General features: G+C 45.5%; 1 protein-coding gene across 1 annotated transcript in view; it reads left to right on the forward strand.

The window, feature by feature from the left end:
* The window catches only part of ATRN (attractin), a 170,460-nt gene that overhangs the window by 2,164 nt on the left and 152,014 nt on the right, over positions 1-16,282 (forward strand). The window contains exons 2-3 of the mRNA XM_033159586.1: positions 2,803-2,957; positions 3,410-3,827. Coding sequence (XP_033015477.1) covers positions 2,803-2,957; positions 3,410-3,827 — 573 coding nt within the window. The remainder of the gene's footprint in view (positions 1-2,802; positions 2,958-3,409; positions 3,828-16,282) is intronic.

The following is a 16,282-nucleotide window of genomic DNA, read 5'->3' on the forward strand; positions in this document are numbered from 1 at the left end:
CTCCAAAAGACCTGTGTGCAGAGTCTTAAAGCATCTCATCTGCCTTTTATTTTTCCCCATGGAAGGCTCCTTGCAGCTGTTTGGCAACACCACAGAATTGGCTTCCCTGGAGAACAGGCTATTTCTATACAAACGAAGCCTTTGGGTTTCTGTTGTGCAGAGATGCTGCCTCATTATAATGTAAAGGGGGCCAGGGGACGGTCAAGGTTGTTTTTTTTTTGGTATAATAATTCTCTTGGGTTTAATTCAAAATTCAGTAAAGAGTTTCTCCCCACCCCAGTTGCCTTTGTTCTCTCCATGTCTTGGTTGCAGCACAAGAACGACGATGGAGCTGTTTTTTTTAAAAAGGGTTGCGCAGTCAGGGGGAAAGAAGCAGAGTGACTCCTTCCAGACTTCCTTTGAGAAAAAGAGCTGCTTCTCTTTGTATGGATTAATTGGGCCGATTTTAATCTGTAAAGGTTTGCTTGATTGGCCTGCTAGTTAAACCTTAATCTGTAAAAGATTCCGGATAGAGAGCATTGGAAGGCCACCTTCAGCATTGAGCCTTGAGGTAACTACCTCATGCCCTCCAACATTTCTCTGATGAAAACAGGACATCCTATTCAAATTATTATTATTATATTATTATTATTATTATTATTATTATTATTATTATTCGCCCATCTGACTGGGTCGCCCCAGCCACTTTGGGTGACTTCCAACACATGTAAAAACATATAAAACATTATAGATTAAAAAACTTATCTATACAGGTCTGCTTTCAGATGTCTTCTAAAGGTTGGATAGTTTATATCCTTGGCTTGGGGGTTGCATAACCCTCCAACATTTCTCCAATGAAAATAGGGACATCCTAAGGAAAGGTGGGACATTCTAGGATCAAACCAGAAATTGGGAAGGCTTCTGTAAATATGGGGCTGTCCCTGGAAAACAAGGGACTGCTAGCTCCCAGTTTAATATCAGAATGCAGCTACTGTGCTTTCATATTTCAAAGGCAGCCCTCCCTCCCCAAAAATTGATTAACACAAAAAGTTTACATCAGAACTGTCCTTTGCTGGGGGTGGGATGCACCGATTTAATGCATCCAAAATCTGGAAAGAACACCCCACCACCCCATCTGATCGCAGCCTAATTCTTTGCAATATCAAGGCCTAATCAAATTTTAATCTGCCTCCTCTTCCGTTATGTATAGCTGTGATTTATGTGGGTTCTGTAAGAACAGTTCTAGGACAGACACAGGTGTATCCATCGCGTATGTGATCCGAAACAGAATTTCATCCAGCATGCCAGGTTTTATTTGGCTTAATCTGGGCTGCTGGGAATTTGAACAGATGCCTTGGCAATGAGCTAAGCAAGCGAAAGTTGCCCTGGTTGAATCTTGTCCTTTTATACTGGAATAATTCCGAAAGCACCGCTATAGGTGAAATGGTTTGGTTGGAATTATCCTGACAGCGTGTCAGGTTTTACTTGATACTTTCGCTCAGACATCATCTACGCGGTGGTAGGAAGGTAGCAGGTGGTGTTGAGAGAAAACAATTATCTGCGAGAATTGCTGGCAGATCCAGGCCCAGGGAGCTGAAATAGCACACAGGCTAGGAAGGAAGATGCCAGCACACAGATGGAGTTGGCCAGATCATGACAGCGCTTCCAGAATGGGAGGCGGCAGGTAGGCGAAGTTGCTCTTTTTTTATTTTATCTTAAAAAAAGAGCAGCGATGGCCAACGTGGACCAGAGCCACACTGCACACCAGGAAGATTAAAATCCTGCATGATGAAAATGCCAACCGTGCACCCAAATGTGCATATTAGTATCATCGATGCGTGTTTGCTACAGAACCCGTGGAAACCTTTTCAGTCTGCCTTCGCACAGCCAGTGTGGTGTAGGGTTAAGAGCGGTAGACTCATAATCTGGTGAACCGGGTTCGTCTCCACTCCTCCACATGCAGCTGCTGGGTGACCTTGGGCTAGTCACACTTCTTGAAGTCTCTCAGCCCCACTCACCTCACAGAGTGTTTGTTGTGGGGGAGGAAGGGAAAGGAGAATGTTAGCCGCTTTGAGACTCCTTCGGGTAGTGATAAAGTGGGATATCAAATCCAAACTCTTCTTCTTGATGGTGTTTCCTGCTTGGCAGGGGGTTGGACTGGATGGCCCTTGTGGTCTCTTCCAACTCTATGATTCTTCAGGGCAACCTTGGAGCGGGCATAGGCCAGAGGTGTGTGGTACCAGAGGCCAAATGGATGGAGCAACTAATGTAAATATTACCTTTGTACAACAACACCCCTCGTACACCCCTCTCTGAGAAGCATTATCAGAGTTCAATGACACATTCCAGCCAGACCAAAACACTGTTTCTGTTGTTGGAGTTTAATTTAGGCCACAATTAGTTTGTTTGTTCACTTATTCTGTGTATGTTTGTTTACTAAGTGAGGGAAATATAATAATGCAATGCAGTCACATTTAACCTACTTTATTGAGAAGATAGCTTTCCCTGCTATGTATTTACTTGTTCTTAGAAAACCCAATTTAAATTATATATTATATTATTATTATTATTATTATTATATTTAAAGAAAGCCCGCCAGGCCCAAGGGAGCCTCTCTCATCCTGCACTCTGTTCTTGCAGAGGCCAGTCCGGTGCTGATGCAAAGCCCAGAAGGGCCGGAGTGCAACAGCACTGATGCCATCATAACATTGTTGAGCCTTTTAGGTACTGCAAGACTCTTCTTTGTACCCCCCCCTCCTCCTGCAAATTAAATTACTTTCCTCTGGAAATTAAAGTAATAGCACAGGTTTTCTTGCTCCCCAGGCAAAAGTTCCAAAAGGTGAAGGATTTCCTGGCACCTGCAGACCTGCTGCAGGTGGGCGAGGAAGGGCGGCTTCACCTGTTGAACTTCTGCTTCCCGCGACAGCCACTTAAACGACAGCGCTGCAGGGCAAGAGGGCGGGCCTCAGACTTGACAGGTGGGCAGTGCCAAACCTGACGGAGAGCAGCCTCCTCCCCGTCTGGAAGGGGCTGATGGGAGATGTAGTCCGAAAAGTACCTGCCGCCTACCTGATTGGGCGAGCCTGCTCTCTATCAAATTCGGCACCGCCCATCTGTGTCCCGCCCGAAGCCCCTCTCCATTCCCCGCTTAGGAGGTTGCCTGGATACCATCCGCCCGCCTCTGTATGACAGAGAAGCACTCTAGCACCGCGCTGTCTATGGTCTCTCGTTATTCCCCTCCCTCCCTCGCTCTCCCCCCTTAGTCAGGGGCTCCACTCGGCGCCGACGTCATCGGGAGCGGACACTGGCGGGCGCGCGATGCTCCGTCGCCTCCTCCTCCTCCTCAGAACGGTTGTGTGAGGAGGAGAGCGAGCGCGGGGCCGGTCGCCGTCGCGCTAAGGTTGAGCCTCGCGGGCTTCCGTCGCTCCAGGGAGGGAGGAGGAGGAGGAGCAGGCCGCTCCGCAGCCGCCGTCGCAGCCCTCGCCGGCCACCGTCCGCCCGCGCGAAGCTTCTCGGCGGAGCCTCTCTCCGCGCTGCTGCTGCTGCCCGCCCCCTCCCCGGGCTCCGTTCTCCTCATTCCCGCACCCTTTCCCCCTCAGGCGATGGAGCGGCGGGGCCGCAGGCGGCGCGGCCTCCTCGCCCTCGCCCCAGCCTGGCTGGCCGCCGTCCTGCTCCTCCTGTGGGTCCGGCGGCGGCCGGGTCGGAGCCGGAGCCGGAGCGGCCGCCGAGGCGAAGGAGTGCGACAAGCCGTGCGCCAACGGAGGGCGCTGCCAGCCCAGCACCGGCCAGTGCGAGTGCCCGCCGGGATGGGTCGGCGACCAGTGCCAGCACTGCGGGGGCCGCTTCCGGTGGGTGATGGGCGCGAGGGGAGCCCGGGGGGCGGGGAGGAGGGGGTCGGGGTCTCTTCGGCTGGGGGCAGCCTCGGCCTGGCCTACCTCACAGGGTTGGTGTGAGGGGAAGAGGGAGGAGGGAGGGGCGGGGAGGCGTGTGCAAATGCCGCGCCTCTCGTGGCCTGGTGGCTCTAACCCGCTTTGACGTTACGTCCCGCAAATCCTGTTAAATTCTGCATAAGATTTCAGCCGCAGTCCTATACACATACCTGGGAGCAACTGCAGGTTGGACGCCGGTTGGATTTGTTTCTGGGTGAACGTGCCTCTTATCTACTTGCTTGGTCAAGTCATCCAGTGACTCGGTCTGCGCATAGAAGCAAATAATACTTTTGTTTGACTGGCTGAAATGGCATATATGTACTACTGTGGGTGTCCCCCTCCTCCAAATATGCACATTTGTTGTTGGCTATACAGCGAGATCTTTTGTAAGTGCTAGTGAGCTCATAGCTGGGGAAATACACAATGACAAAAAAAGCATTAGGCATGTGTTGGGGGTCGTATAATTATTTATATCCTGACATGACCCCTGATGGACTTGAGGCAGCTTATAGATAAAATATGAACTGCTTAAAACAGAGAACAGGTTTTGTGGGTGACAGAGAGGGGGCAAGGGACTGTGCAATATAGAGAAAGAGAGGGGTAAGGGGAGAGTGTCCTAAGTTCTACTCTCTGACGTCTAAATCTCAGGAATTTAGGCCAGGATTGACTAACCCCTGTCCTGGCCAGGGGCTGAAGTGCTCCCCTTACCACATTTTATTTTATTGACTTTCCCCTAGACACCACTGATTTCGGCAGTGGGTGCAAAAATAAATTTAAGAAATAATGATAGCACTGGGTGGTTTGAACTCTCTGTGCTCAGCCCTGTGTCCTGATAGGGACGCAGATGTCCTCCCCCTTAGTCATTGGACCAATCATTTTATGAGTGAGGAATAAGTCTGATAACCCCCTTCCTTCAGAACAGTTGAGGAGGGCTGCTTTGTGCCTGTAGGTGTGTATGTTTCTCAGGTGTGCCTGCAGGAGAGTGGATGGTTACACCCAACACTGGCATTTGGTTGGCCAAGGGTGAATGTGGCCCTCAAGCCCAGAAAAGCTACCCCTGCTGTAGGTTGCCAGAGCTGAAAAATAAAAAGTTGGAGAATGCATCTTTTGGGTTTCTGGTATGATTTTAAAATGACTTGGGAATGAGCGCATGTGAAAATTGCATTCAAAAGACCTGATGAAAGTAAGTGCTGATGCCTTGGCTGTTTGTGCAGAAGACCAGGAAATGTCCTGGTTCAGATCTCGCCCTCCCATGAACTTGTCTGGTGACCTTAGCTCTCATCCTCCCTCTCTTAAACAACACGGGGCTAATGCTCACCTCATCTTGCAGGGTAATTACAAAGATTGCAAAGCAACGTTAAGGAGGTGCTTTGAGTGCTTTCTATAAATGCTTAGTGTCATCTATGACCAGAAAAACTGAACCAGAGTTTTTCTGGTCATAGATGGCACTAAGCATTTATAGAAAACATTCCAGAGTAATGGTTAAAAGGTGTGGAAACTGTGAGAAGAGAGTTGATTTAAAGTATATATTAAGGAATTGCTTTAATAACATAACCCATCTGGACTGCTCAAAGTGCCTCATGTATGTTATCTCAGTAATTCTTATAAACAACCCTTAGTAGGCCAGTATTATTACTGTCACATTGCAGACGAGAGATAGTGGCAGAGAGAGAGAAAAGGTGCTTTCATGCTTGCAGGCATTCCTTTGCTGTGGACTTTCCAATGGCTGAGATGTTCAGCCAACATACTGCTCTAGCCATTAAGTTGGTGACAATTGTGGCTTGGGGATTTTCATGGTGGTGAGGGAAGAGATGTCATAGGGGAGATATCAGGAGAAAACTAGGGCTGAGCTTTTTCCACATAGACCAGTGTAGATTGTAATAACAACAACAACAAATATTTGAATGTGAAGCTGTGCTGTAACACTAAGATTGCAGTCCTGTACCCACTTACTGGGCACTAAGTCCCACTGAATGTGCATAGGATTGTACTGTTAATGGCACAAAGAAAATCCTGCCCGGGTTCCCTGAGCAGCTTGATGGAACAGAGGCAGGGATGTGTGGTCTTGCAGGAGCTCTCCTCTCTCAGTTGGCTTTGTAAGATCATGTGGAGGAGTGTACAAAGAAGACAAGGATGGAAGCAAGATCGGTGGGCCTGAATTTCTAAGCTGGGGGAAGTCTTTCTGAGGGTGCAGCATTGCCACTGAAAGGTCTGCCTTTGGACTATAATGTAACTTAAATAGAAAACTATATTTCCTCCAAAAGGATTTTATTTTAAAAATGCAATTTAAATTAAAAAAATCCAAATTATTTGATACTTTTTAATTGATTTTTATCCACCCTGGGGAGCTGGGCTTTAGGAATTTAGTGTTTTATTAGGGGCACCATTATTCACTGCTAGAACCCTAAGTAGGATAGGGTGTGATATATGAATGCACTAAATGAATAAGAAGAATAAGCGGCCTATAAATTGGTTGACTAGAAGTGTGTGCGGTGACCATTGGTGAAGAACTAAGTGCTCTACATTTTGCTGCTTACAACAGCCTTGAAAATTAAGCCCCAAATTACTAATACATTAGAAATGCCCACTTGCCCAGAAAATGTTATGGTACCTTTTTGGTCCCAAAGAAGAGAGGACCACATATCTTCTAGTTTCCGAAGGCTTTCTTGCCTGGTGGGGATTCTGACCTACCTGAGGTGAGACAATTAGTTTCTTATTGATGAGAGAGTTCTTTTACCTGATCTCATCTGGCAGGCAGTATCCTAGAATTTTTCTGTGCTGATGGGCACAGTTGAGTGTGAGTTGTGAGGTAAGAGGATGGGTTAAAGATTTCACATGGCAGTGGCTGGGTAAGATTCTATGAACCGGTGCTTCTCATTATTGTGTATGGGTTCATAACCTTTGAAGCAGGTGAGTGGGGAAAGTAGGTTGGTTTGAAAATTTGGAAGTAAAATGAGCCAAAAAGGCATTGATGCTTTTTTTGGCCTTGGTTAAATGAAGATAAATCAGCACGTGTATGGCATTTAGTTAGCTTCCTTTGCCTGGGTGCAATGAGGCAGAGTGGGCAGCTGTGGGTTTCTTGTCGTGGCATCATTTTGGGAAAGGGGCTTTCTAGGTGCTCTCAGAAGTGCTGTTGTTTTTGTGTTTGGGGCAGGGACTGGAATGAAGTGCTGTTGGTGTGGTTCATCTGGGGATATAAAAGGTAAAGGGACCCCTGACGTTAGGTCCAGTCGCGGACGACTCTGGAGTTGCGACGCTCCTCTTGCTTTACTGGCTGAGGGAGCCAGCGTACAGTTTCCAGGTCATGTGCCCAGCATGACTAAGCCGCTTCTGGCGAACCAGAGCAGCACATGGAAACACCGTTTACCTTCCCGCCGGAGGGTACCTGTTTATCTACTTGTACTTTGACGTGCTTTCAAACTGCTAGGTTGGCAGGAGCAGGGACGAACAACAGGAGCTCACCCTGTCGCGGGGATTCGAACTGCCGACCTGATCGGAAAGTCCAAGAGGCTCCATGGTTTAACCCACAGCGCCACCCGCACCCCACATCTGGGGATATAGTAAATGTAAAGGGACTCCTGACCATTAGGTCCAGTTATTTCCGACTCTGGGGTTGCGGCACTCATCTCGCTTTACTGGCCGAGGGAGCCGGCGTACAGCTTCTGGGTCATGTGGCCAGCATGACTAAGCCGCTTCTGGCGAACTAGAGCAGCGCAAGGAAACACCATTTACCTTCCCGCCGGAGCGGTACCTATTTATCTACTTGCACTTTGATGTGCTTTCGAGCTGCTAGGTTGGCAGGAGCTGGGATCGAGCAACGGGAGCTCACCCCATCGTGGGGATTCGAACCACCGACCTTCTGATCAGCAAGCCCTAGGCTCTGTGGTTTAACCCACAGCGCCACCCACGTCTCTCTCTCTGGGGATATAATCAGGCATTAAAAAAATTCTCTGGTACAAATAGGACAGAGTAAAGAATTGGAACTCAATGAGATTTGTCCAGTTCTGCAGCTCTGCTCACAAAGCCGACTTTTGTGCATGCAGTGGAACTTCCCTCCTCTCTCTTGTTCTCTTCAGCCCTCCTTGCACCCTCAAAATCATCTCTGGAGGGTTGAGGGACCCTCCAGTGGAGATTTTGTGAGTATGTGCAGAGGGGAGAGGAGGAAATGGAAGTCAAGCTGCACCATTGGAACTAGGCATGTGAAGCTGTGGCTGCAGCCCAGTGACTGTGTTGCCAGGATGTGAATTACATGCCTGGGCTATTCTGATAGTGAAGATTATGTTTCCTAAAGCATTTGGAAGGAATTACTTACTTTGTCAGACAAACCCAATGATTAATAGGGTTGCCTTTTAAAAAACAAGGTATGTCTGTTGTGTACCAGTCTAAGAGAAAGAGAAGCGTTCAGCATGAAATCTTAACTCAATATGTCTCGTATTGAGAGTGTGATGCTAAGGTAGGTGGGGTCCCTTTACTGGTAGTCCCTGGAGAAAGGGCATTGTGTGACGAACCTTTCCATAGGTGGGTGAAAAGAAGCAAGGCAGTATATTAGAGTACTAGGGTGCTACTCACTTTGGGTTATAGTGACAGTATGTTAGATCACCTCAGTTTATAATGGCCTAGCAGTAAGTGATAATTGTTGCTTGGAAATTCTAAGAGGGAAAAGAAATCACTGCAGCTTTGAAAGGGTTCAGTGAACCTTCCTGATTCAAAATGATGTACAACTGTATCCAAACACAGAAAAAAACCCCTGAACTCCTTGATCTGAGGAACCATCATGCAACATTTGGTTATAATATCTTAAAATGTTTCCAAATGCATAGAGAACAGAGAAGCAACTTTCCAAAATATGTATGGTAACTGCAGAGAGAGCGGACTTTCCAGATGTTATTTAAAGGCTGGATGCTTTTGCATGTATTGTGGTTCAGAATGTATTTATGCTGTTCCAATGGGGTCTGTATTGCAGAACTAGGACACGAGTGAAAGGATCTTTTTGTGTTATCTGGGACACCCTCTCTTAAGGGAATCTTGATTTGGGGGTGATGGCACAGTAAACATGTGTTTATGTGGTTGTATTTGGGATGAGTCTTCCCTCCTCTTACATCACATATTTGTTAAAGTAGATGCTGGCCTCCTTGCATTACAATACATGCATTTATTCAAGGGGTGATTGCACTATAGGGGAAGATGCAATTGCCAAGCCCTTAGGACCAGTGTAAGGACACGGCACAGAGGCCCCCTGATCGGGAGCTACATTTCCCCATGAGTTGCCTGTGTAAAGAATTACAGAGTGGGTTCTTTGATCAGCATTGTACCTAGGATCATGGGATAGTAGGCTTGCCTTAAGTGGATGGAGTTATTGTTGCAAAGGTGATGATTGTGTTGCGGGTCATCAGAAAAGTTGCACAGAAGTTTATCCAGCAGTAAAGGTTCATGGCATGTGGTGCCGGTAAAAGGGGGTGGCATCTGTGTATTTCGGCTCGTTGTTAATTTGTGAGACAAAAAAATAACTTTAAAATGCTTTGTTTCCCCTCTGGAATTCTTTGTACCTAACTAGGTGACAGAATGTTGGTGCAGAAAAGCGTACTTTAGTAATATATGCTGTGATGCCTTTAAGGTCATAGTGTGACTTGATTACTTAATCCTCAAGCGAGAATGAGACCGGTATGTTGTGTGTCCTTCCCTCTATTAGCATTGTTCACTGGTTCATGAGTGATGATTCTTATGTAGCCAAAATGGCGGAAACCCATGCACAAGAAGGAGGTGTCTGCATGCTGGAGGGAAACCAAAGAGGGCAGAAATCTCCTAGCATGGGCCCGTGAGTGAACCACATGCATTCCTCACTTGCTTCTGTGCCCATATTCAGCTTGCTGTGATCTGACCTTCTGTGAAGTGTGTGCCAATATACTGCACTCCTTTTCTGCGAAGTGTAGGATGGGGAGGGGAATTGGAGACGCAGGCTTTATTACTGTGGATGAAGGCAGATTCCCAGCCCTCTAGTGCTCAAATAAGAAGGGAAGAGGCCATGGTTAGGGGTCTCTGACTCACTTGGGCCTATACGACAAATACCATTATCATTAGCCAGTGGTGTGGTCTGTTACTGAATTAAACTTTGGTCCTGGAAGTAAATTCCTTTATTATGTAGGTACCATACAAAATCAGGATTTATATGGCAGGTGGTCTCTAGTTTGTGACAAATACTGTTGAGTAACAAAAAGCATCCACATAGCTTGTTCTTATTTTAGAGGCCGCATTTGCTTTAGGATACAACTCTGTTGCCAGAAACTAGCTGAATATGATAGCCTTGCAATGATGCATTTGGGTTGCTATTTGTCTGCTTTGCATTACAGCAACAGCCTTGAAGGTTATATGCAGGACTGTGTGGGTTCTCCTGGGCAGATGATGTTAAATTATTTGCCATCTTCTTATGAATAGCAAAGTGCTTCTGATCTATTAGAACTTGGCAATTTACCCTTTATGGAGGCAGGTGTGTTATGTCATCTCATATGATTGTGAAGGAGAGGTAGACCTCTCCAGGCATGCAGTAAAGTACATCATGTCTGGGGGAGCTGTGGCCAAAAAGGGGGGCAGATAAAAGCTGCCTGAGCAAACCTGATAATGTTATCTCTAGTTTTATGTACTAACTTTAAAAAAATGTGGCTGTATTGTGCAAATCTTTTGTAAGTTCTTGCTCTGCATCCTGCAAGACCTTCTTTTGCCTGACCCTGTTTCCTTCCGACCTTGGAGTACGGGGTCCTAGACAAACCCCAGCTGCAAAGGTGGTTGCTGAAGGTACAAGAGGCCATCTTGCTGTTAGTTCTGTCAGACCTGCTCCCTGCTTTTTCTGGCCTGTTACCACCTGCCTGGAGGGTGGACCTGACTGGTTTCAGCTACAGTTGGAGCTTCTGCTGCCTAAAGACCAGGGGTTTTGCTTAAGCGTTGGTTGCCAGGGTCAAGGTTTAGTTCTGGAGCTGCATTACTGTATTATTATTTTTTGCTGCCTGCATTATGCTCTTGTATTTTTATTCTTAGACCTTAGTATGAGCCATTAGTGGATTGTTTAATTTTGTTGCGTAATTGGAGATGTTTTCATAAGCTTGTTTAAATGTGAAGTCTTGTCAGTGAGTTACATAAACTTTTCAGTGTTGTCAGCTGCTTGAGCAGGGTTTACTTTGCAAAGGTGGTGTACAAATAAACAATGATGGAAAGTTGCTTTGAAAGCCTCTTAGGGCTGTTAATATTCAAAATAATCAACCACAGCAGTCCAGTGAATCCGTGAGGTGTACCTCTCTCCTTCATGCTGAAGGTGCTCTCTGTAAGAAACCTGAGTGTACACAGAGCAGACACACCTGCAGACATAAAGTATGATTGGATATATGAAGGTCAGGTTGATTTAAACCATCTCAAAGGGAAGAAAAAATGGGAATAGTTTTATATCAAGCATCCCAACTTGAAATTCACACATTGCGTGAACAAGCATGAATACTAGATGGGTTTTGTAACAATTAAAACATCTTGGAGTACAGCCAGATGCAACCTAGGAGCATAATCAATTTTTTTTGGCCAGGTGCCTTTTTCATGACAGAATTATGGCTGCTTAGAGATGAGACAGAGACTTAATTGGCTCTCCCCTCCTGTGTGGAAGCCAGTTCTCCTGTATATGTGCAAGAATGCCGAGCAAGTGGAATGTGGAAGCGCCAGTCGTTGGAACACTTATTGACAGTAAGCACTGTTGAACAAAGTGGGACTAATTTCTGAGCACTTGTGCAGAAGAAATAGGTTGCAGAATTCGCAGTTAGTACTTAAAGCTTTCCGATGACAAGGGATGGTAGCTAACAAGTAAAGGGGTGTCTCTCTGTGAACTGGAATACTACATGGATGTTTACTTTCCATATGTATTTATAAGTTCAGAATTGAAAGCATTGCAGAGCTCATGGTGTTGGAGGGAATGAATCAGGAGCATAAGATCCATTTGTATGGGCTCAGGTAGTTGAGTGGTGCTTCTGAGAAAGGAGTGTGCTGCCAATTGCAGCATGATTACCTTTACCTGAATACAGGTCTTTTAGGGTGACTACACGGTTTCCCTAGTGTCTACTCCGCTGTCTACTGCTGCCTCGCAGCAGATTGGACTTGGAGGAAGTTGAATGCAAGTCACATGTTTGTGTTGGATGCTTGCCTCTGTATTTATGCTTGCAAAATACATGCCTTGTGTATGCCATTTCATGCCTAAGGCTGCAGTCTGATGTACCCTTACATGAATAAGTCCCACTAAACTCAGCAGATCTCTTTTTTTTTAGTGAATATGACTCAAAACACAAACAGTCCCCCCAAAATTTGTGAAGGTGGCCGTACATGCAAAGAAACCTGCAAATCAGATGTGGGGAGAAGAGTGAAAATGATTTAGTGGGGTGCAATTACAAGGTATTTTATAAGAACGGAAAATGTCTTTCATTAAGTTAATGGAAGCAGTTATAGATGAATATTACACAGCTTCTATAGCCGAAATGTGCTGAGTGCTACATTAAAAATAATTAATCTTGGCCTCAGAGTATGGTGTTGGATCATTTTCATTTGGAATAAAATCTAGCATCTACTGCAATAAATTGGAACACCTTACCCAAATAAGCAAAACATACTTTGCCCTTAAATTTACTTTAGAGCACCAAAAGTATAAAAACATTGGAAGTATCTTTAGAACTTGTTTTGCAGCAAGGAAAAAAAGTGCTAAAAGGTACTTGGCAACCCTGTGTAAGTTCTTGAATTGCCAAGCTAGTTGTGATGAGGAGATGGTTAGTCTCATTCCAAAAAGAAGAAAAAGAAAAAAGACTCCAAAACAGCCCTTCCAAAAAAGTAAGTGGGAATCCCTGAATCGCATGCTGCATGTACTTTTAGTTCCTGGGAGGGGAGAACATAAGTACTGATGCTGTGCCTTTTTTGGGAATTTAGATTAGGACAAGGGTAAAGGAGGGTAGGGACACGGGGGGTGCTGTGGTCTAAACCCTTGAGCCTCTTGGGCTTGCCGATCAGAAGGTCGGCGGTTCGAATCCCCGCGATGGGGTGAGCTCCCTTTGCTCTGTCCCAGCTCTTGCCAACCTAGCAGTTCGAAAGCATGTCAAAGTGCAAGTAGATAAATAGGTACTGCTCCAGCGGGAAGGTAAACGGCATTTCTGTGCGCTGCTCTGGTTTCGCCAGAAGCGGCTTAGTCATGCTGGCCACATGACCCAGAAGCTGTCTGCGGACAAACGCCAGCTCTCTCGGCCTATAGAGTGAGATGAGCACCGCAACCCCAGAGTTGTCCGCGACTGGACTTAACTTTCGGGGTCCTTTACCTTTACCTTTTTAAAGAAGAGGCGTAAACACCTTTTTGCAGAGGGCTGCTTATCTAATCTTCAAAGCGGCAGCACGGGGGCTGCTAATTCAACAAAGAGAAAATTCTTTCCAGTAGCACCTTAGAGACCAACTGAGTTTGTTCTTGGTATGAGCTTTCGTGTGCATGCATACCAAGAACAAACTCAGTTGGTCTTCTAAGGTGCTACTGGAAAGAATTTCTATTTTGTTTGACTATGGCAGACCAACACGGCTACCCACCTGTAACTCAACAAAGAGACACACAGACTACATTTCCCACTGCATCTGGTTTGACCCATAATCTCAGATTTATAGTATAACCTTTTTCATAGCACATATTTATGCATGCTATGTTTTCACTTTTGTCACATGCATCTGATCGTCTTTTATTTTGTGTACATCTGATATGAAAAATAGATTGAAAAGAATATTTTTTTCTTTTCTTAAAAAAGAAATGAATTGCAGACAGTAACTTCCTTTGTGTCTGATCAGATATGCAAAAAATAACAAAAATCAACTTTGCTGCTTCTAATTCTTGTAGGTAGCAAATGGCCAGCAGAATTGTGACCTTTTACAAATTAACTCTGTTCTTTGAGGGCAGAAAACCTTGTTCCATATGATAAATGCAGTTTATACTGCTTCAGGATTGCCTCCACTCCAGCTCTTAAGTCAAGCTTGACGAGGCTGAGGTGACAGAAGCAGGAGACTTTGGAGTGTGTGAGCCTTGGCTGCATGGATTTCCTCACCATCCATCATGAGCCTTAGCCAGACCATTCAGTTTTCATCCTATGCATATTCTCCCTCTCTGTTAGGTAACTTTATGCTAACTTTCAGTGGCTAAAATAGTTAGCCAAATGGTACAAGACATTCTAAAGAGTGCACTTCGGGCACAACAGTGCACATTTGCCATCATAGTTTGTGCTGCTTTGGCAGATTTTTGCTTCAAGTTACTGCATGTGCTTGTCTATAATGTCAGGGAGGGGTGCTTGCCACAGACTCCACCAGTTGAATCTTTGAGACCGAAGGCCTTTGTCCTAACCAGGACACAGCTGGTGGATCCCTTGTATGTGCTTGCCAAGTCTAGGAATGCACCACTGCTTGAAAGAAATGTATTGTGACTGCTAGCTCAAAGCTTCTTGCTTTTTTCTTCATCTACCCTGTCCCCTTAAATACCCATTTGTCCCTGCACAGGCTCTCTGCCGCCACAGAGATGTTTACCCTAGTTTGTTGCAGTGAAGACATTATTGGGTTCTCAGCAGGGTTTGTGATTGTTTGCTCTTGGACTTCCCTGGCTGCTGCTTAATCTGGGAAACATAACTTTAGGTGAACCATAATAAAACCATCCAGTAGCACCTTAGAGACCACTAAGTTTGTTCTTGGTATGAGCTTTTGTGTGCATGCACACTTCCAATAAAACCAGTGATACTTCTTTGGGTCATGGGTGTGGTGCTTACGACTCTTGTCTCCTTAGTTTCTCTGAGCTCCTGCAAAGTCCTAATACGATAGGTGAAGTAGTGTCCTAACAGCCTTTGTGTATTAAAAGTCACTGCCACCCTGTACCAGACTACTGCGCAGACTGCTTTTTTTAAAAAAAGTAGTTCCTGCCCTCATAACAAGCTTCTTTTTCACTAGCTGCTACCAGCTGCATGTGATTTCATGTATTGCATGCCTGAAACCAATCTTGATCCCATCTGCCTTTCTGTGCCTATTTTCTGTTCATCTGCTAGAAAAACAACAGAACATCATCCTTCCCCATCCTTAATAAACTTCAAATACATCTGTTTATTCACATTTCAAAAGTACAGTATGGACAGATTCATTTATACAAGTAGTTAACATCCTGAGGGATCTAATCAAACCCCCTGCAATGCAGGAATCACACCTAAAGGATCTCTGGGAGATGGCCATCCAAGCTCTGCTTAAAAACTGTCAGAAAGTTCTTCCTGGTGTTCAGTTGGAATTTATTTCTTGTCATTTGGTTCCATTGTTTCAGGCCCTACCGGCCTCCAGGGCAGGAGAAAACAAGCTTGCTCCATCTTCATGTGACATCCCTTCAGATAGTTGAAGATGGCTTTCATATCTCTTCTCAGTCTCCTCTCTCCCACATCAAACATGCCTAACTCCCTCAACTGTTCCTCATAATGCTTGGTTTCCAGACCCTTGATCATCTTGGTCATCCTTCTCTGTACACCTTACAGCTTGCGGCATCCAACTTCTCACTTTTTCCAGGATGACAAGAAAACTTAATGAGCCCTGTTTGGGTTTGGCCAGTCAACCAACTACAAATCCACCTAACGGTTACCTCATATAGCCCACATTTTACCAGCTTTTTCCAGAATATCATGGGATATTTTTTGCCAAAACCAAGATATACTATGCCCACTGCATTCCCCTGATCCACCAAGCTTGTAACTATCAAAAATAAAATAAAATTTGGATTCGTGTAGCATACTTGTTTTGAGAAACCTATGCTGGATTTTAGCAATCCCAACATCCTTTTCTAAGTCCTCACAACCGACTCTTGAATTATCTGTTCTGGGACCCTTTCTGGCATGTACGTCAAGCTGACTTTAGTTACTTGGGTCCCCTTTCCCCACCTTTCCCAAGAATTCTTGAAGGTTATAGACAGGCTCTGAGATTATACCTTCAAGCTCCTTTAGTATGCTTAGGTTCAGCTTATCAGGCCCTGGAGAATTGTTACCGTACCACCTCCCTTATCACCTGGAGAAGTTCCCTTACCACCTCTTTCCTATCTTGGGTTCCCTCCTTGGGCACGTCTTTCCTTTTGGGTGAAGACATGCATACATGTGGCTAGTACTCTTTGATCAGTTCAGCCAATATGGACTGTTCCATTATACTGTGCTTTGTTGACATATGAACAAGTGATGAGCTCAATTGCACCCGCCTCCTAGCTTGCCCAGCAACAGAGGAGACTTGCAGCTTCTAAAACCAATTTCCCCCACTGTCCCAATCAGGAGATTGATTTAAGTGCTGAGTGCAAACCAGGATTCATAAGGAGTCTTAAAACC

This window comes from Lacerta agilis, chromosome 9, assembly GCF_009819535.1.
Source record: "Lacerta agilis isolate rLacAgi1 chromosome 9, rLacAgi1.pri, whole genome shotgun sequence".
Classification (NCBI taxonomy): Eukaryota; Metazoa; Chordata; class Lepidosauria; order Squamata; family Lacertidae; genus Lacerta; species Lacerta agilis.